The following is a 20508-nucleotide window of genomic DNA, read 5'->3' as shown; positions in this document are numbered from 1 at the left end:
CCAAGCCATCCGTGCTGCTGACCTCCGACTCCTATTCAAGTCATTACCTGGGACGGAGTTACCTGGATCTTTGTGAAGTAAACGTGCTCAACTGTATCTGTGCGGCGTCGAGAGATGCGGGCGCGTTTCGGCAGCGCTGTGTAAATCAACATGGCATTGTATATTGAGACAGGTTTTACGACTTTTCCACCCAACCCTCTTCCAAGTCCTTGCGGCAATGCAATTCAATCCGCACGCAGCGTCGCTTGACACTCATCGCCCGTCCACCTCTCCTCACTCACCGTGAGCCCCTCTCTCTCGTGTAACCTCAGCCAAGGCCCGGCAGATGCTGTGCGGAAAAATTAAAAATAAACTTACAGTGTGGGTCAACACGTTACAAACCACTGACCAAATAGCAGCGTCATTGCCCCGCTACCATCATTCGCCGGCAGCATTGCAACCGTTAACCAGGCTACTTACTACCAAGAAGCTGTGTCCCGGGCTCACTGGACAACCTCGGGATAAGATTTGTTGATCATCTCCCAGCCGTACAAAGGAAGAAGTCTTCTTCAAGTCAACGGATCTCGATGTGAGTCTATGGGTGTCTCTCGTTCTGTGAGGCTGTGTGTTTATGTAACCGGTCACTGAGAGTCGATGGGCCCTCTGTGATCAAATTGGTGCTTATGTCTGCGGATCTCCGTGTATGAACCTCTTAAGTTCCATACCTGTCAACCCATGCAGTTTTACACGTGTTCTTGTACAGGGAAATTTTGTTTAAAAAATCGTCTATTTGTCTCTCTCCCTTGTGATGGGGCTTTGTAGGATGAACGTTGAGATTTAAAGGGGCACGGGGTGACCAATAAAGTCTGTAAATTTGTCCGTAATAAGGTGGGGGCCACTGATAAGGGACTGACATGATGTATTAAGTTCATGCGTATATACTTGTGCTGCACGTGTATTGTATCTCAATCCACGGACCACACAGTCACGACCGCTTCATGGATTCTCCCGCAACGATTCAGATACCCACCAGGCGTACTCCTCAAGTGAAAAACACTTTCTCGGGCACGGCCCATGGTGACTAAAACCACGGCCCATGGTGACTAAAACCACGGCCCATGGTGACAAAAACCACGGCCCATGGTGACAAAAACCACGGCCCATCGTGACAAAAACCACGGCCCATCGTGACAAAAACCACGGTCCATGGTGACAAAAACCACGGCCCATCGTGACAAAAACCACGGCCCATCGTGACAAAAACCACGGCCCATGGTGACTAAAACCACGGCCCATCGTGACAAAAACCACGGCCCATGGTGACAAAAACCACGGCCCATGGTGACTAAAACCACGGCCCATGGTGACTAAAACCACGGCCCATCGTGACTAAAACCACGGCCCATCGTGACTAAAACCACGGCCCATCGTGACAAAAACCACGGCCCATCGTGACAAAAACCACGGCCCATCGTGACAAAAACCACGGCCCATCGTGACAAAAACCACGGCCCATGGTGACAAAAACCACGGCCCATCGTGACAAAAACCACGGCCCATGGTGACAAAAACCACGGCCCATGGTGACTAAAACCACGGCCCATCGTGACAAAAACCACGGCCCATCGTGACAAAAACCACGGCCCATGGTGACAAAAACCACGGCCCATGGTGACAAAAACCTCGGCCCATGATGACAAAAACCACGGCCCATGGTGACAAAAACCACGGCGAACATTCAAACACGGCCACCGTGGGTGGGTGACACCGAGGCTCACGCGACCACACCACGAGCTGTAACTGAAAGGCAGTTGGAGGAACAGAGAATAAGAAGGGGGGGGAGTCCATCTGTGTGTCTCTCATCCTCCGCTGGTACAAGAGGCGGGGTCTACGCAGAGAAGGAACTTTACCGCCCTGCGGCTATTAAAGCCCCACACAGCTGACTCCATTCTCGCGCACGTGCGTGCGTGCGTGCAACCGGCGAAACGAGGACACGAATCTCGTCGCAACTTCCTCCGGCATTCCCAGGTGAGATCCGCGTCGTTTGCAAGTTAGCCCAGCTAAAGCTAAACTAGCTGCAGGGACTATTTATGTCCCAGACTTATTGGCCGCGTTCTATTAATACGGATGACTTCATCCAATGGCTGTCAATCGGCGGTTCAGCGTGGTGAAGAAACTATTGTTGTGTATAATTTTGGGGATGACGAGGACTTCTCCCCCCCCCCCCCCCCCCCATGTTTGACATCTAGCACAGGCAAGGGACCTTGACATTTTGCAATTCCACAGTGTTGGTTCAACCCTGGCTGTTGATGAAATGTGGAATGTCGAAACCGGCCCAGAGTCTTGCTTGCGTTGGACCGCCGTGGCTTTAATAGAAAGCGTGCGTGTGTATGTATGTGCGATGAAGACACGGTCGTTATATGTGTGTACATTATCGTTTTTTGTACCTTTCAAGGCCAGTATTTACCCTTTAAGGCCAATCGCCAATACCGTGATTACTGGCGATTGTGTTGAGTGGGGTTTTTTTGTCTGAATCGTGCACCACGGCCATCGCAACGGCATCACCAAACAACGCATCAGCAGCGCCCCTCTGTCCTTCCAGAGGCCCGAGACTAAATCCAAAAGGAAATGAAATCGGCGTACAGAAAATCTAGATCAGCGTACAGAGAACTGTTGCCGAATGACGATGTGCGCGATTGAAACCGTATGGCGCACATGCCTCGCTGCGGCTCCCTGCCAGGCTCGCTGGTGTGGCGTTTTGTTTGTGTCGCACACGATCAAGAAGGCCGGAGCGAAACAACTTTGCGCGGAGAGGCCAAAACAAATAAAACCGCAACAACTGCAAACAGCCGTGACCCGAGACGAACCACCGCGTGACCCGAGACGAACCACCGCGTGACCCGAGACGAACCACCGCGTGACCCGCGAGACGAACCACCGCGTGACCCGAGACGAACCACCGCGTGACCCGCGAGACGAACCACCGCGTGACCCGAGACGAACCACCGCGTGACCCGCGAGACGAACCACCGCGTAACCCGAGACGAACCACCGCGTGACCCGCGAGACGAACCACCGCGTGACCCGAGACGAACCACCGCGTGACCCGCGAGACGAACCACCGCGTGACCCGCGAGACGAACCACCGCGTGACCCGCGAGACGAACCACCGCGTGACCCGCGAGACGAACCACCGCGTGACCCGAGACGAACCACCGCGTGACCCGCGAGACGAACCACCGCGTGACCCGCGAGACGAACCACCGCGTGACCCGAGACGAACCACCGCGTGACCCGAGACGAACCACCGCGTGACCCGCGAGACGAACCACCGCGTGACCCGCGAGACGAACCACCGCGTGACCCGCGAGACGAACCACCGCGTGACCCGCGAGACGAACCACCGCGTGACCCGCGAGACGAACCACCGCGTGACCCGAGACGAACCACCGCGTGACCCGAGACGAACCACCGCGTGACCCGCGAGACGAACCACCGCGTGACCCGAGACGAACCACCGCGTGACCCGAGACGAACCACCGCGTGACCCGAGACGAACCACCGCGTGACCCGCGAGACGCGCTTCCATGCGACTGCGCTGGACAACAACAACAATAACACCCTCTTAGGTTTTTTCGGTAAAGTTACGTAAGTAAAAAATAAATAAAAATAATAGAAATAATAATATAAATAACATAATAATTTTCTTTCTATTATTATTTCAATTATTTGTATTCTTTATTTTTACCTACGTGACTTTGCCGAAAGAACCTAAGAGTATGAATCCTTGCAGTCATAAAAGCTTCAAATCTAGAAACAATAACACCATTGGAACCTCCTTTGCCAGCAGCAAAATATGATAATTGTTTTTTTTACCCTTTTATCTGGCAACAAAATTGACACCTTTTTTTGGACATAGCCCAAGTGTTTTTTTTAAATACACACACGAGACACTATGCAACACGCACGGTTCGTGAACTACAAGTGACGCAACACATCACAAAACACAATGCAATACTGTACACAAGACACTCAACAATACCCACAGCACACAGTTACATACAACGCATGACACGCGTTCATACACGAGATTGAAAACAACACCAATGACCACACAGAAGACAGCAGCGAACACATAACAGCATCATCAGCAGCCCCAATACGGCACACAACTGACGCCTGTCAAAACAATACAAGCCCCCAATTGTGGTTCTCACGCACACACACACGGGCATGCGAGGTCCACGTGCCTTGACGTGCCCCCACGAATTGGGTAGCGTCTTTTAGACATGACGCGGGGGTGATGACTTTTCACGTGGAATCCCCGACAGCCCTCACCTGCACAGGTGGGCCAGCCTTCACGTCTCACCTATACAGGTGAGACACCCCCTGCTTGCACAACTACAGCTAACTTTCATCTCGACTCGCCCAGGCTTCATTCAGAATCCAGACCCCAAGAGCCCACATTTTGCACAGGTGAGCCACACCTCAGTTGTTTTAAGCGAGTCCCCACTCGGCCGTATCGGTGATCCATCCCCTCCGTCTGTCTCTTGTGTTCTCTCCAGAATCCCCCACCGAGCCACGATGGAGGCGCGGGACACGGGGGCGGCCTTGACAAACGCGTACCGGGGTCTGGCCGCGGGGGGCTGCTCCCTGCAACCCGTGCAGGAGCACTTCCCGGGGAGCGAGGCGAGAAGCTTCCTGCTGCAGCACAAGTCCAAGACCTGGGATGAGCCAGACACGATCAACCCCGAGGCCTCCTCCGCATCCCTGTGTCTACCCTCCTCGTCACTGTCCACCACGTCTTTCCACCGGGTTGTCATCACGGGAGACAGCGCTGCGGATGTTACCTGGGTTGGTGCAGCAGACTCCCCACTCCCCCCCCCCCCCCATCGCGTTTCTGTTAATGAACCAATCAATGAAATCATTTTAGATTTGAGATTTAGGCAGCCTTGATTAAAATTCATATTTCAAATTGACTCGAGTATGAGAAGCAGTCGCACCTGAATACAGTTCAAAGGTGGATTTATCCAGTTCCGTACAACAAAAATACTGGTATTTAATTTATTATTTTTATCTTTATACGTGACTTTATCGAAAGAACCAAAGAGTAATTCCTGCGGTCACGAAAGCTCCAAATTAAGATACAATAATAAAACCCCACTACTTCGCAAATAAAAAAAAGTTACTATATAAATAACGAGAAAACATGCACATAACAGGGAAAAATAATCGCTGAGAAAATACATTAAAATAAATCCGTTCCGTCCTCATACCCCAGACCACAATCTCAAAAAATTTCTGATAAAGCACATTATTATTGATTTAATCCCTGCAAGGCAGAGGAGACGTACATATTTGACTCAGTCCCTTCGGTCTCACCTCGGGGAGACGGAGAGGTGAGGTTCTTTGTGTCTGGATACAGGGGCGCCACGGTGACAAGGAGATGTTAACTTCCTCGCCTGGTATAGAGGAGGTCGTGGGTTCGATCTCGACCCCGACGGCTGTATATTTTAATTTTGCATGTCTCCCCTCTCCCTGTGGTCGCATAGATTTTTCTCCGGGTCCTCTGGTTTTTCCCTCCACATTTCGAATCATAGCTGCTGCTATAAATCTTCATATGATATACCACTTTGTTGGGCTATCATTTGTGGCCAGATCGCTTCTGAAAAAACTACATAGCTCAGTGGGCCTTACCTGGTAAAATAAATAAAAGTTTCGTTTTAATAGTTATACTGACTCCAATCATCCTGCCACCCCCACCACCCTCAGCATTTGTTCCGTTTCATCAATCTCCATGTCTCTGATGTGGCATAGCAGGGAATATACACAGATTGAACATGGTACAGTGGATGGTAAATATAAACGAATAATATATTCACCACTTAGGATTTACTGTTGACCGTAATTACAGCGATGGGAACGATAACTCCAGTTAATAATCGTTGAACATAACGGAGAGGGCAGACAGTTGGGTAAGAGGGAGTTGTGAGCAAAAGAGTCATGCAAAAGTTTGCCAAACAAAGGCAAATACTGTAATTGTTTGAGGGACAGCAGTGGAAAACACAACTGTGAATGAATACCGAGGGAAATTATTGATTACAGACCATCTGCTCGCAAAGACAGTCACCAGCCATGATCAATGCACTGCTAGATGAAGGCCTCTTTTAAGTTGTCTGCTCACACAGAAGTTCTCTGCGCCCACCACCTGCCCTCTCCTGTCCCAGGTGAGGCCAGCCGAGCTGCAGGACATTGCGGCCAAGCTGATGGCAGCCATGCGAGCGCGGCAGGAGCGCATGGCGGCCTCACTGCAGCGTTTCCCACGCACCGCCACGCGCTTCCTGCGGCCGCCGGGAGACAAAGTGGACGGCTGTGGCACGGAAGACGGCCTGCCCAACGGTTACCCAGGTGCGCACGGCGAGGCCTGCGGTCCCCATCGCACGAGCTCCCCCGTCAGGGTTGAGCGCCGGGCATGAAGCTTGAAATTTCCCAAGATGGCAGTGGAGTGGGGGGGGGGGGGGAGCGGACCTGAAATGTTAGGGTTGAAAAAAACGATAGGGCTCGACACTCATAAAAAACAATCAAGGCATCTTTTTTCTGGGGGGAAGGAAATTTTCCTCACCCCGCCCTTGGATTTGCCACCGTGTCTCCTTGCCACTGCCCGATACACAAGCGGTATGGGGACTGGCACTGCAGGCAGATGCTTGTTACAAGCCGATGCTCAAATCACCCAGAATGCACCCAATCTCGTTAGTTCAAGGTAGCTGACCGAGCAGGGCCCAGACTGTGCTTGGATGGGCATCGGCCTCGCATCGGGGATTGCTTATATACATGCACTCCGCACATGTCGGTACAACCTACTTGATGCTTCATTTTAATTTAAAAGGAATGGTCCCATGGACGCAGAAAGCGCAGTCCCTCATCTCCCTCCTCACCTTGTCCCTGCACACGACATTGTGCACTCAATCTCTTGACTGGCAGATGGCAGTGAGGTGGTCGTTGCAGAGTTATTTTTTCACTGGTTTAAAACATTTGTGCTTGCTCTCCAGGTCAAAGTTAGCTCATTTCCTCTCAAAAAGCCACGTTGCATTTTGGAGGGATTTTTTGCTTGCAAATGTTTGGTGGCTCATTCATCCTTCTACTACTTTTTGTTCTCGAGTTATAAGCAGTATAAAGTTAGAGTGGACATCTTTCAGTACTGTGATAGCGATTAAGATGATGATGATGATGATGATTTCAACAACTGTGCAGCTTTCGCGACGGTGGACGTGACGGCGGTTGAGGCCGCCGATGCGGCCACGCCGTCCCCAGTGACCCCGGCCGCGCTGACCCTACCGAGCCGCGTGGCCATGGTGCGCGGCGTGGCCGTCCTCTACGCCGATGAGAAGGCCCAGGAGGACGGCCAAGCCTGGGCCCTGCCCTGCGACGCGACCATCGGCCTGTCCTCCCACCTCAGCGACCTGGGGGTGCTGCTCGGTCTTGTGCAGGATGGGCCCCTGTGAGTCACCCGTGACCCTCTCTCTGTGTAACAATCCTATTTGTTAGTAATCTTTTATGTTACCAGCACACACCCTTGAGATGCACGTAGCAATTCCCACAGGGTTCTGTCAAGATGGCAGCAGTATATCTGTTCCGATTACATTTTTTGAAAGAGAATTAAATTATTCCAGGAACAAAAACTATGTAAGAATAAAAACCTTGTAAAAAATGCAAATAAAATACTGTATAAAATGATACACCTTTAAAAATATGTAATGATATACTGTTTCATCGATGATTAAAGATGTTACACAATGGCGTCCCATACTGGTATTGAACCGGTTCCTGTCGGAGGAAACGGTTGTTTAATCGGGCTTAAAAGTGTGACAAGATTCACAAGAGTAGGTTATTATTTTTTGGGTGTCAGGTCTAAAATGTCCATTTGTAAGAAATAGTTATTCAGCGATAAGAATGTCCCTCCTCGGCCAAAGCAACACAAGGGTATAGAAAAACACTCCTCAATGAAGGATTTCCATGGCAGCGCACTCGGTTTTAAATTAATTGGTCCAACCATTGCCTCACCAGAACTGCTTGCAATAGTCATCGTTATATGTTTTGGGGGCATGTGGGTGGCAGGGAAGGGAATGGCAAAACATCCGGCCTCAGCAGTGACTCGATGCTTTCGAGGCGTCCAGGGCACATGCTGCATGGCTGCTCTAGGGTCGGCTTCCGCTCCGATACCACCGTGGGTCACGCTACAGCAAGTTGAGCAACCAGTTCACTTCCCTAAGCCCGTTGTGAAATCTCTCAGGCTTCAAGCTGCATCGTGACTCGCTCGAGTGCCAGTGCACCTACAGGATATGCAGACTGTGCAGAATGGGAACGGCACCCCGTGCTGAAACGCCTGCAGCCCCGACGCCACTTGTATGTATGCATGTTGAACTTCTTTTGCACCGTATGCAGCCACCCGTGCCAATCGGAGGTGCGGGGTGAAGGACAACAAACTCAACACAGAAAGTGGTGCTAAAGAAATTAGTTTTCACTCTAAATTATTTAAAAGTACATAGCTCCAGTGGCTTCCTAATATCGGAAGGAGGAGCGTTCCAGACGGCCGCAGAAATGCATCTGAAAGCGCGCGATGCGGCGGCCGTCTTTGTCCGATGGCCAGCAGCCCAGAGCCAATGCTGCGAAGATGACCGGAGTTCCGCGCGATGGTGGTTTGTGCCCCTTGATGAGATCAGTGAGGTACGACGAGATCAATTGACGTGTGCTGCACTGCCACGGGGCTTGATGTTCGGAGATGATTCTCTCCTTCCCGTTGTGTCTGCGTGTTTGTGTCACAGCAAGACATTCTGCCAGCGACGCCTCAAGCTCCTGGCCGCCAAGTTTCAGGTTCATCAGATGACGAACGAGTTGGCCGAGATGATCCAGCTCAAGGTGGACGGCTGCCGCGACTTTGAGAACGTGGTGAAGGTACGGTGGCCACCCTCTCGTGGTCTTGTACTTTGGTGCAGCCCGCACAACTGCACCATAGCCCAAGGGCCGGGGAGGCTCAGGCACCGGACTACCAAGAGGGGAGCGGATATGAACAGGGAGAGGGGGAGTTGAACCCCTTGCACCAGGGCCAATGCTGAGCACACACCATCACTGATGTAGAGGCCGTCCATATCCACCTGCCACTCATCTTGAGCAGTCGTATTTTTGTGTGCGGGCTAGGTGGGAGCGGTGCTGCGGTGGTGAGTGCTTTCAACCCAACGGTCCGAGTTTGATTCCCGCTCACGGCCAACACCGGTGGCAAATATCTGCACCGATCGCGAGCCTCCCCGAGGTTGACGCCTCAGCCTTAAGTGAATACAGCACCTCGTTTATGGCTGGCTGCACCCCACGCTCTCGTGCGCCATGCCAGCCTTCATTAGGTGTTTGCAAATGCGCTTGCCCCAACGGCCTGTGCAGGCTACACGGGCGATCATTCTTCGCCTTTGTCTCTGTGGGGCAGGTGGACACGCACATCCACGCGGCGGCGTGCATGACAGCGCGGGAGCTGCTGCAGATGATGCGGAGCGCGCGCGAGGAGGGCGTCCCCGTGTCACGCGGTCCCGACGGCCGCGAGCTCACGCTGGCCGAGCTCTTTGCGCAGCTGCACCTGCGCAGCGACTCCATCGACCTGGACAACCTGGACGTGCACGTGGTGCGGTACACATGCGCACGGACGGTAGCCTCTCTTGACAAGTTGTTGTTTAATGAATGAACCATCAACAAACTGTTTAAGCAGGGGTGTCGACGTGGCCGAGCGGGAGAGCGTTTGCCGCTTTGTTGCAGACGTTTCAGCGTTCTCGGCCCGCAGTCGCCCTGGTTAATATTGGTTCGTGTGAATAAATGTTATTGAATTGTTGAATTTAACCATCTTTTATTTGGTGGGGGAGTTGATGAGCAATGCTGTGTGCTCGAGGGGAATCACGGAACCGCGGCGACGGCTGGCGTGTCTCGCGCAGGACCGCGACACGTTCCAGCGATTCGACCGCTTCAACGACAAGTACAACCCACTGGGCTCCAGCGAGCTGCGCAACGTCTTCCTCAAGACCAACAACCACATGAGCGGAAAATACTTTGCGATGCTCGTGAAGGCACGGAGACACTCGCGCACACAGCACACGCGACACCACAGGCGGCGCACAAGGAGACGCGTCGTCTTGACAATGAGCCTGTGACAAAATCACCTGTAGTGTACCCGTGGGCTGATAAACGGCTGTAAAATATTTGTATTATTATTGATTTTAAAAAGAAGTGGGCTTGGGCAGGGCACAATCCGAGAAGGGAATATGTACATGGAGAACCAGGCTGTGGATGTACAAGCAGCAAGTACACGATCGCACACACACCAACACATGCGCACACACACCCACTCTCTCTTACTCATCCGTCCATGCTGTCGTATCAACTAAGTAACCCAGCGATAGAGTGAGCGGCTCGCAATCAGTAGGTTGCGAGTTCAAATCCTGGGAGGGGGGAGGGGGGGTTGACTCAGCCCATCATCTTTCCTCTGCGGTTAATTGAACGAGTAACACTCTGTGAGGAATTCAACTATGCTTGTCCTGTGGATAGACTCGCCCCCGCCATGAGAATTAGGAATGTCCACCAACAGCTCGGGGCTCTAGGATGAGCACCAATGCCTCGGTGTTCGCTGGAGCAGGAAATCGCTTTGACTTACTTTTTGTTTTACCGTCTCTCTTGGTGCGGGGCCACGCCGCAGAATGTGGGCCGGCGTCTGGAGGCGAGCCGCTACCAGTACGCGGAGCCACGCATGTCGGTGTACGGCCGCTCGCGGGGGGACTGGGAGAAGCTGGCCGGCTGGTTCGAGCAGCACCAGGTGTACTCGCCCCACCTGCGCTGGGTCATCCAGGTTCCGCGCATCTAGTACGTCCGCTCGCTCGCTCGCTCGGTGCCTCGCTCGTTCGTTGACTCTCACAGCGAACATGAAGTAACTTTATAATGATAAGAAAAACGCAATTAACACGCGCATAATTCGCGAATCAGACGCAATGTTCGATCGAGCACTCGGGAGGTGCAGAGTCAAGAGGTCAACAACGTCCCTTGTATGCAGCCTCAACAGGTGAGAGCCTGAACGGGTGAGCCAAAAATAAGTGACTGCCTGAACAGGTGAGATCCTGAACAGGTGAGAGTCTTGAGCTGCCGCTTGAAAGTAAAAATTGTGCTTGGATGCTGTGCGTGTGCAGTGGCATAGCGTTCCAGAGTGGCTGGTGCCATTTTAATGAGCGCCACCTAAAGAGGAGAAGAACACAGCCTCGATGCTCATTTGAGTACGAAATAACGTTTCATTTCAAGATACAACACTTTCTTTGCGTTGATGAGAAAACCCATCACAGCAGGAGAATGTGTGCAGGTTGGAAATTTTTTTATTTAACTTGGCGCAAAGGCGTGCTGCTCACAAACAGCAGGAAGGCACGACTGCCATCCACAAGCCTTGCATGCATGCTACGTGGCCACCGCATTACATGTACGATGCTCTCAGCAATGTCTCAGATCCCACTGTAATGTGCAGAATTGGACTCCAGTAAAAAGAAATGGGTGCAGCCCAAACATTTTTTACTCATGCCACTGCCAGAGGTCGCAACCGGGTATCCGATACCCGTACCCTACCCGATACCCGGCTACCCATACCCAGCCGGGTACGGGTAGCCGTTTGCGACCCTGGTGCGGCCGGGTACGGGTACGGGTAGGCCTGTGAGTCACTGGTGAGTCGCCGTTTGTCACTCATTTCGGGTAGGGTACGGGTAGGGAACGGGTACCCATTTGCGACCCTGGTGCGGCCGGGTACGGGTAAGGAATCAAAACGCGTTTGCGACCACTGGCCACTGCTCAGTCCCTCTCGTGAGTGGCCTCGTTTCTTTGGTGGCTCGACAACGTAGAAGAGGCGAGAGTACCCACACTTTTGCCCACCACATGTGACCTACGGATCGACTTCCTCTGGTGTACCCATTTTAATTGCTGCGTGGACAGTCGTCGGTGGGGAATTAAGAAACTTGCACCATCCTTTCAACTCCGGCGACCTCTGGACTACAGGAAAGGAACCCTATTTCTGTTGTCTGTGAATATCGCACCTGTTTTTTTTAAAATGGAGCCGACAGGCCACTTATTGCTTTGCGAGGAAATTGTGTGTCCGTCCGTCCATCTGTACGTGGGCACTGCACGTGTTTCTACAAAAATACAAAACCCCTCAACAAATCACTAATAAACTCACCACGGCTCACCAGTACCAATGCTCAGATCTCTGTATATTTTGTCCAACATTGGCAATAAAATACTTTTCAAGAGTATATCAATATAACAATAAATATATATATAACATGCTGCATTTAGTACAATCGGCATTTTAGTACAGGCATGACACGTCCGTCCGTTGGTACTTGTGCGTGCGTGTTTCCACGCAAACGTTTATTTTTGTATTTGAATCCCTGGTAAAACGGCAGGCTCCTCGAATGCACCGGCTTGCCGGGCTGTTTGAATCATTCACCTCTCGCTGTGCTCGCTCGCAGTCATATTTTCCGCACGAGGAACATCATCCCGAGTTTCGGGGCGATGCTGGAGAACATCTTTCTGCCGTTGTTCGAGGTGACCCTCAACCCGGACTCCAACCCGACCCTGCATAACTTCCTCCAGCACGTACGTGCCTCTTCCTCCTCCTCCTCCGCAGCAGCAGCGGTAGCAGCGGCAGCGGTGGCGCTGCATAGCGACCGGCGCAGTGAAGAGAAAATCCACTTGGCTCCAGGCCGATGCAATGAGACCCCCGTAACCAAACCCTATTTACTGCCGTAGAGTTCTGTTACCGCCATCAATCATTTCTTCCTCAAGACCAAAAGTAACTGCCATTACATTCCAAAAACAGCTGTTGTTAGTTACTGCTCGGGATGAGTTTCGAATAAAAAAAGGATAACTTAAGGGTTGTTGAATTTTCATATCATGTACAAATACATAAAAGTATATATTTCAAGGTCGTACAAATATTCATATATCGGCCTTATTTTTAGATTCTTCAAATGAATATGAATTGTATTCGTTTATTATATATTTATTGTTCTATTAAATGGGGGCCCTGCCAAGTTCTCGCAGTAGGGGGGCGATGTTGCTGTGTGTCATCTCAATTGAGATGTTTGCACGACATTTCTCAGGATTGGGATATCTTTGTCACTGCTAGTGGCATTGTGTGTTCTTTTACCTATGGGAACGAAATCCATGCAGAGCAGGGGGAAAGTTTCCCGGTCGGGAATCGAACCCGGGCCCTTCTCGGCGCGAGGAACAATCGTCCCCACTGCGCCCACCATCCCGCCACGCACCACTTTGATCCGCGCTTGCGCCTCCACCGCCTAAGAAGTCTCCCGTTTTGCTCGTGAACCGCAGGTGACGGGGTTCGACTCGGTGAGCGACGAGTCGTTGGCCGAGGGGCTGTTCCTGCCGGACAGCCCGGCCCCCGAGGAGTGGACGAGTGCCGAGAACCCCCCGTACTCCTACTACGTCTACTACATGTTCGCCAACGTGGCCATGCTCAACCAGCTGCGCAGGTGAGCGGCGCCGTTCGGGCGACAGGGTCACGTGCCGCAGGTGCAGGCGGGGGCGGGGGGGGGGGGGCGTGGGAGGTGAAACGGGGATGCGAGCGTGCACGGTTGCTGCACAAAAGCACAAAAGGCACAGGGCCCCCAGGTAGCCATTACAGACTGGTGGGGCAGGTGCTGTAAGTGAGATCTTACTCTTTGGTTTTTTACTGTATCAGTAATTTTGCTGTGACGGTTCCACCTGAAGACGGAAGCTTGTGTTGCCTCCGAAACGTCGTGATTTAATTTATTTACATTTTTTACCTACGTGGCTTTACTGAAAAAACCAAAGAGTAAGAAAACTTTAAATCTAGAGTTAAGTGAGATCTTGTTCAGCTTTTCAGATTTCAGCAGGAAGGGTCCAAGAAGCGTCCTGCGACGGTAAATGTCGTACAGTTCTGGATCTTAGTTACAATCGTGGTTACATAGGTCACGATACAAACAGCAAGTAGCGGTACATGTGCTTTACAGCTTACAGGAATAGGGAACTGGTTGATAATGTAAAACAAACATTCTAAATCATGACTACATTCATTCATGAACAACAACAAAAAGGAAAATAAAAGGTGGTCACGAAGCATGACTGGGCGGGTTAGGGCAGCTTCACACCCAGCAGCCTTTATGCTGATGTTTAAACACCGCACCTGGGATTCATTTTTAAGGGTCAAACAACCCTAGGGGAGGCCCAGGATGATTCAGATAATGACCACTGATATTGGCCATTAGCAGGAATCTAACTCGGGTTCTAAATACGACACCACCATACAGGTCACCATACATCAATAGGGATTATGTGTACGCAGACATTAACAGATACTGCTATTTTATTGCACGTTAACGACAGGAGGTACAAGAACATTAATAATGTACGCTGATTACCATATGAATAATACCAACCGGCAATGGATACCCATTGAAATTTTTATGAAGGGCTCGCAAGTGACGTCATCACATCTACCCCTCTATTTAAGGAAGGAAACAGGAGGATTTCTCGACATAATCTGGCTGTCGCCTGATGAGGCTAATTGTAATTACTGGCGAAACGTCGTACTCAGATCGTAAATGTTGTAGATTTGCTCTACAATACACCGGTGTGCTGTACGAGTAACGAATCGGCACGTTCTGTTTACGTGACAAACCTTACGAATTGGCTGTGTCGGGTGGTGGCGGGTTTAACGACACATTTATATTTACGCGATCAAAAAAACCTATATTATGGACACCACCTCCCACTCACATATCTACTTACGTCAACACACTCGCACGCATAATAAGCACACACACACACACGTGTATAGATGATGTCTGCTCATACATGACCCCTACTGCTGCTGTGCGAACAGACTGTGCAACATGAACACGTTTGTGTTCCGGCCGCACTGTGGAGAGGCTGGCTCTGTCGCACATTTGGCCGACTCCTTCCTCACCTCCGACAACATCTCGCACGGCATCAACCTCAGCAAGGTCAGGACCACCCCATATTCCACCTCCGAGGAACAACCAGGTCACTCTGGCAAACGAGACTCGTGCCTGGTTAAACAATATCAACTCGACTCGAAGTCTTCATTTCTCTTGGAAACGAGTTTAAAATCGATACTGATGCCACTTCAAAGTGATCGATGTACTCTCTGAACATTTCTGCCCAGTCTTTTGGCTAACCAGGTGCTGAAGAAAAGCACCCTGCGCACATCATATTTATCTGCACACTTGTCCACACGGATCTGTGTGGGTGGACAGCTGTCAAGAACGACGTGACGGGGCTTCAGGACATTGACGTGCAATTCGGACAACAATGCACCGGGACGAATCTACCCCTGCTCACGAAGCTCTCGCTGCTCACCACTGAGATCATACAGCCCTCACGCTCAGCAGTGAGGTCATATCAGGCAGACATAATTCACCGATTATGAGACCTCCTTTGCCAGTAGCAAGATATAGTTATAGGTTTTTACCCTTTTATCTGGCAACAAAACTGACACCTTTTTACAAGGGATCATGTTTGCATTAACCACAATACTTGCGGTCAAAATGCAAACAAAAAGACAACTCTGATCATGTATGCACTGTCCTTGAAATTGATTGGTCCACACCCGAGACAGCTTTTCTTAGAGCCCAGTCTCACATGGTGTTGGATCAGATGACGCCAAAAAGCGCACAACTCAAAGACAATGCACCATCAGAGTATTGAGAGCTCGGGGTAAGCATTTATCAGTTTTGTTGCCAGATAAAAGGGTAAAAACCTATTACTGTGTGCTTCACCGACTTGGTCGAGACCTCGCCTCTGCTGGATACATCAGTTGCTCCATGCCCGCTGCTGCCAATGAGACTTGGGACGAGGTCACAAGCAGAGGTCGTTGCGGACCCCAGCTGTCCGAGCGAACTGACGGATGGATTGTCCATCCGCTGTCCCCCGCCCCTCTCCCCCCCCCCCCCGTCGCAGAGTCCCGTGCTGCAGTACCTGTACTACCTGTGCCAGATTCCCATCGCCATGTCGCCCATCAGCAACAACAGCCTCTTCCTCGAGTACTCACGTAACCCTTTCCTCGACTTCTACCACAAGGGCCTCACGGTCTCCCTGTCCTCGGATGACCCCCTACAGTTCCACTTCACGCAGGTAACGCAGGCGGCCGCCCCTACAGATGTTACAGCTCTTTCCAGAGAAACCAGAGGCAATTACGGCCTCGTCACTCAAGAATCGTTAACAAACCAACATTCGGTGACATTTGCACAATTGTAATGGTTGCCAGCTGATGGAGAATGTTCGTGTTCTTCATTAATTTTCAGAGGGGGGGCAAATTCAGTGTGAGGGCTGCCACACTGCCTGCATGGCATGTGTTCACCATTAGTGTATTGTCGGGGGCCGCACGTTAGGGGCCGCACTAAAGGCCACCAGGGGCCACCAGTGGCCTTGCGAACACTGGCCGATGTGATTGATGAAAATAAATACACGCGTAACTCTATTCTGTGCCGCCACACGTAAATACACGTTTAGTCCATCGGCCTATTGGCTTTCCAAACCAATTTTATCCATGGCAGCAATGGACAGCAGGGAGCGTCCCAAATGGTAATGAGCTTTACGGAGTGGCCCAGGCGGTGATGAGCGGCATAACGATAAATTAACGCAACAAGTGGCCTGGATGGTAACGACGAGCCGCACGAGGATAAGGGAGCAGGGGGCGGTTACAAGCTCGAGCGAGATCAGCCCAAGCGGCAATGACGAGGGTGTGGGGTGTGGGGTGTGGGGTGTGGTGGCGCGAGCAGGAGGCGCTGGTGGAGGAGTACGCGACGGCGGCGCACTTCTGGAAGCTGAGCACGTGCGACCTGTGCGAGATCGCCAGCAACAGCGTGCGGCAGAGCGGCCTCTTCCCACATGGTAACCGCAGCGGCGCACGGCACGGCAGCCCCGCACACAGCGGCGCACGGCAGCCCAGCGCACTGCAGCACGTGGCACGGCAGCCTAGCGCACTGCAGCACGTGGCACGGCAGCCCCGCACATAGCAACACGTGGCACGGCAGCCCCGCACACAGCAACACGTGGCACGGCAGCCCCGCACACAGCAACACGTGGCACAGCAGCTCAGCGCACAACAACACGTGGCACGGCAGCCCCGCACACAGCAACACGCGGCACGGCAGCCCCGCACACAGCAACACGTGGCACGGCAGCCCCGCACACAGCAGCACGTGGCACGGCAGCTCAGCAAATGGCAGCACGTGGCACAGCAGTCCTCCACACACAACAGCACATTCAGCACAATCCAAGAAAAATGTGTTTGGAATGGATCCGAAAATTTGATGTCGCAGGAAGGGCTTTTGGGCCTTTGGGGCCTCTGCTCAGCGACCGTGATATACTGTACTGTACACGTAAAGACATCTGCTGTTGACTCCGTGCAGGAAAAGCGCGAGTTCCTGGGCGACAAGTACCTGGAGGAGGGGCCCGAAGGGAACGACGCCACCAAGAGCAACGTGGCACCCATCCGCGTGGCGTTCCGCCACGAGACGCTGTGCCAGGAGCTGGAGCTGCTGACCAAGGCCCGACCTTCCTCACCCCCGTGAGGCCCGCTTGGGGGGGTGGGCCGTGATCACATTTAGCGGTGTAAGACTGCCAGCAGGGCCTCTCATTCGCTTCCTTACATTTCCTAAACGAGCGCCCAGACATGTCTACGATTGCCACAAGGTATTTGTGGAGGTAAATGAGATATGGGAAGGACTGTAGTGATTCTGCCTTATTATCAATGAAACAAGATGTGCAACTTTAATAATTCAATTTAATTTAGCTTAATTCGTGCAAATTACTTCTCTAAACACTGAACATTGCGAACCACATTGAACATCAAAACTGGTACGACACACCGCAGAGATGCAACACGGAGGTGAACACAACATTAACGAGAGAGAGGACACCAGAGACACAACACGGACACGATACAGGGTACGGAGGTGAACACAACACGAACCACATGGGGTGACAGGAAACAGTCAAGCTCCCGACATCAGAAAAAGTCCATAGAATAATAAGGACGATAATAATTTAATTTTATACAGCGTAATGCTTATTACAGGAATTGTATGTACTTACATAACTAATGTAACATTGTTTTAACGCTTTGTGATTTGAATAACAATACTTTCTAACGATAAATACATTGCATTGAACTCGTACACTTAAGTCTAACAACCTATCGTAACAAAGATGTCTCCATCTATGGGGACAAGGTAGCGTGGGCCAGGATTAAATACCTAGCACTTGGCAAAATAAATCCAAGCTAAAGTCAGAAATATACACGCGGTGTCTACTTCATGTGGGTACCCTTGTCTCCGAAGCACTGAACTATGGGTATTTGCCATCCACTCTTGATAATACCTGGCACCAAGATGTTCATGCAGCTAAGGAAAGCGTCAGCAAAAATATTGTTGCACTGAACTATGACGCAATTGATCACAGTCATATCAATGCGTATGTTGGGCATCATCATAGCTGAAATTTGTGCCCGATTTGGGCCTTACCTATGTTGTTTGCCAGTGTCACTGCTCTTCAAATGTGACAAATTTAGCAAAAAATACCCACAAATCGGCATTGTCCCCTATTGCGAACCGCCTGTGGAACGTAGCACCTTCTTTCGTGATAGCCTGGCGCGATAAAATGGCGCAAATACAAACTCATTTTTGTTTACCGAGCCTTTAGGCTCACATGGTGGAGTGTGTGAGCATCAGCATTGCTGGTTCTGGCGCCGACACCACACGTGCCTTGCCCACCTAAATAATTAGTCCTAAGTGAGTTCACTCACTCTCCCAAACCTTCACTTCACATGAACAGCAACTCCCTCTCATAAATGGCACTTAGGTCTACCCAGATTATCTCTGCATTGCGTATCCTGGACAAGGTTTAGAATAATACGTCTTCCAGTTTAATAATTCGTTTACCGTACATATGTGTTAGGCTAACAACGCTCAGCGCTTGCAAAACATATATTGAGACTGTTGAATAATACACAAATAAAGTGTAGCTTGTGCAGCGGCGTGTGGGCTCGAATCATGTCCTGTGTGTACTGGCGAAGTGCATCTCCATTCTCTTCTAGATCTGAGTGCACACCTCTCCTCCATTACGAGCACAGTACTGTGACCAGGATACGCCGGGGCTCTGGGGTGGTTGTGGAGATGGCCAGGGAGGGGATTTAGTGGACAACTTGGGACCAGGAGAGCAGACTCCACGTGTGGTAAGGAAAGTACCAAGATGAAGAACGTTACTCATAAGATCAACAGTTGTCCTGCGAATAGACTCGTCACCGTCCCGTGAATGTAGAATTTCTTGCTGTGGTTGTCCCACTTGATGACGATTGCTTGTGTTTTGATCGAAACGTCTTGATCTATAATTTTTCTACCTACGTGACTTTACCGAAAGAACCAAGGAGTATGGATTCCTGCAGTCACGAAAGCTTCAAATCAAGATAGAACTGAATCAGAATACTGGAGGAATCCGATGAGCAATAAAGCTCTTTTTTCACAAATGTCCAGGTGGGGCAGGTCAGAATGTTACAACACATGCAAAAACACGATAGGAGTACAAAGTATAGGAAATGTAAACAAATCATTAAAAAATATACAAACAAAACTAAACTATTTTTTTGATCTCACCGGATAAAGCCCACCGAGCTCTTAGCTTCTCTATGGGAACCTCATTTGCCAGTAAAAATATGATAATTGTTTTTTTACCCTTCTATCTGGCAACAAAACTGACACATTTTTACAAGGAGTCATGTTTGCATAGACCGCAATACCTGCAGTCATAATACAAACAAAAGACATAACTCTGATGATGTGCACTGTCCTTGAAGTTGATTGGTCCACAACCGAGACAGCTTTTCTTAGAGCCTAGTCTCACATTGGTTGGACCAGATGACGCCAAAAGGCGCCTTCTCTTTCAAAAGCGATCTGGCCATCACAAACGATAGCTCAACGAAGTGGCGGCTTATCACGTGGAGATCTATAGCAGCCAAACAATCTAAATAACCCAAACGCGTGATGTCCATTCTAAACGTGGGGGCACAACTCGGAAAACTTCTCCCCGATCCCGCCAGGCCCATTGTAAACTCTACGCCAGTGGCGCTTTAACCTCGGGTTCATCCACGCATCCCCGGGGGGGGGTGCGAGGCACGGCCAGACTTTTTTTAAAGGTAAATCATCGAAAGACAAATTGAGCAGGGGCACGTAAGTTACACCGACTTTTAGTCGTTGCTTGCCTAGGCAAGTTGGTTCGTGTTGGTAACTCGGTAAGCGTGGAGCGTTGGTGGGGGGACGTGGGGGGGATTCCAAACACGTGCCCTTGGTCCGACGTTTCATGTTGCGTCCGAGTGTTTTGTGGGGAGCGGCGGTGCAGCGGTTAGCGCGGTGCGCTACTGAACCCGGCGACCCGGGTTCGATTCCCGCTCACGGCCAACACCGG

The 20508-nt window shown here is 51.0% G+C and overlaps 2 protein-coding genes across 3 annotated transcripts; both read left to right on the top strand.

Moving 5' to 3' along the window:
• The first annotated feature begins 310 nt into the window (after positions 1 to 310).
• LOC133348829 (AMP deaminase 3-like) lies at positions 311 to 19078 on the top strand. Of its 2 annotated transcripts, none has more exons than XM_061561867.1 (13): positions 311 to 568; positions 4545 to 4833; positions 6207 to 6387; positions 7231 to 7477; positions 8802 to 8931; positions 9455 to 9646; positions 9951 to 10082; positions 10709 to 10872; positions 12513 to 12639; positions 13375 to 13535; positions 14909 to 15029; positions 16006 to 16179; positions 16827 to 19078. In XM_061561867.1, exons 2-13 carry the CDS (start codon positions 4564 to 4566, stop codon positions 17061 to 17063), a joined length of 2136 nt encoding a protein of 711 aa, XP_061417851.1. In that variant the 5' UTR covers positions 311 to 568; positions 4545 to 4563; the 3' UTR covers positions 17064 to 19078. The 2 variants fall into 2 exon arrangements, with proteins under 2 accessions (XP_061417851.1, XP_061417850.1); XM_061561866.1 differs by lacking the exon at positions 311 to 568 and adding an exon at positions 1792 to 2007.
• Positions 17361 to 19078, top strand: LOC133348857 (AMP deaminase 3-like). Its single transcript, XM_061561923.1, has one exon. It carries the CDS (start codon positions 17361 to 17363, stop codon positions 17619 to 17621), a length of 261 nt encoding a protein of 86 aa, XP_061417907.1. The 3' UTR covers positions 17622 to 19078.
• Positions 19079 to 20508: the final 1430 nt, after the last annotated feature.

Source organism: Lethenteron reissneri, chromosome 28, assembly GCF_015708825.2.
Source record: "Lethenteron reissneri isolate LAM-NWPU_2019-01 chromosome 28, ASM1570882v1, whole genome shotgun sequence".
Lineage (NCBI taxonomy): Eukaryota > Metazoa > Chordata > Hyperoartia > Petromyzontiformes > Petromyzontidae > Lethenteron > Lethenteron reissneri.
The sequence above is the reverse complement of the archived record's forward strand: the minus strand, read 5'-3'. Positions and strand labels throughout refer to the sequence as shown.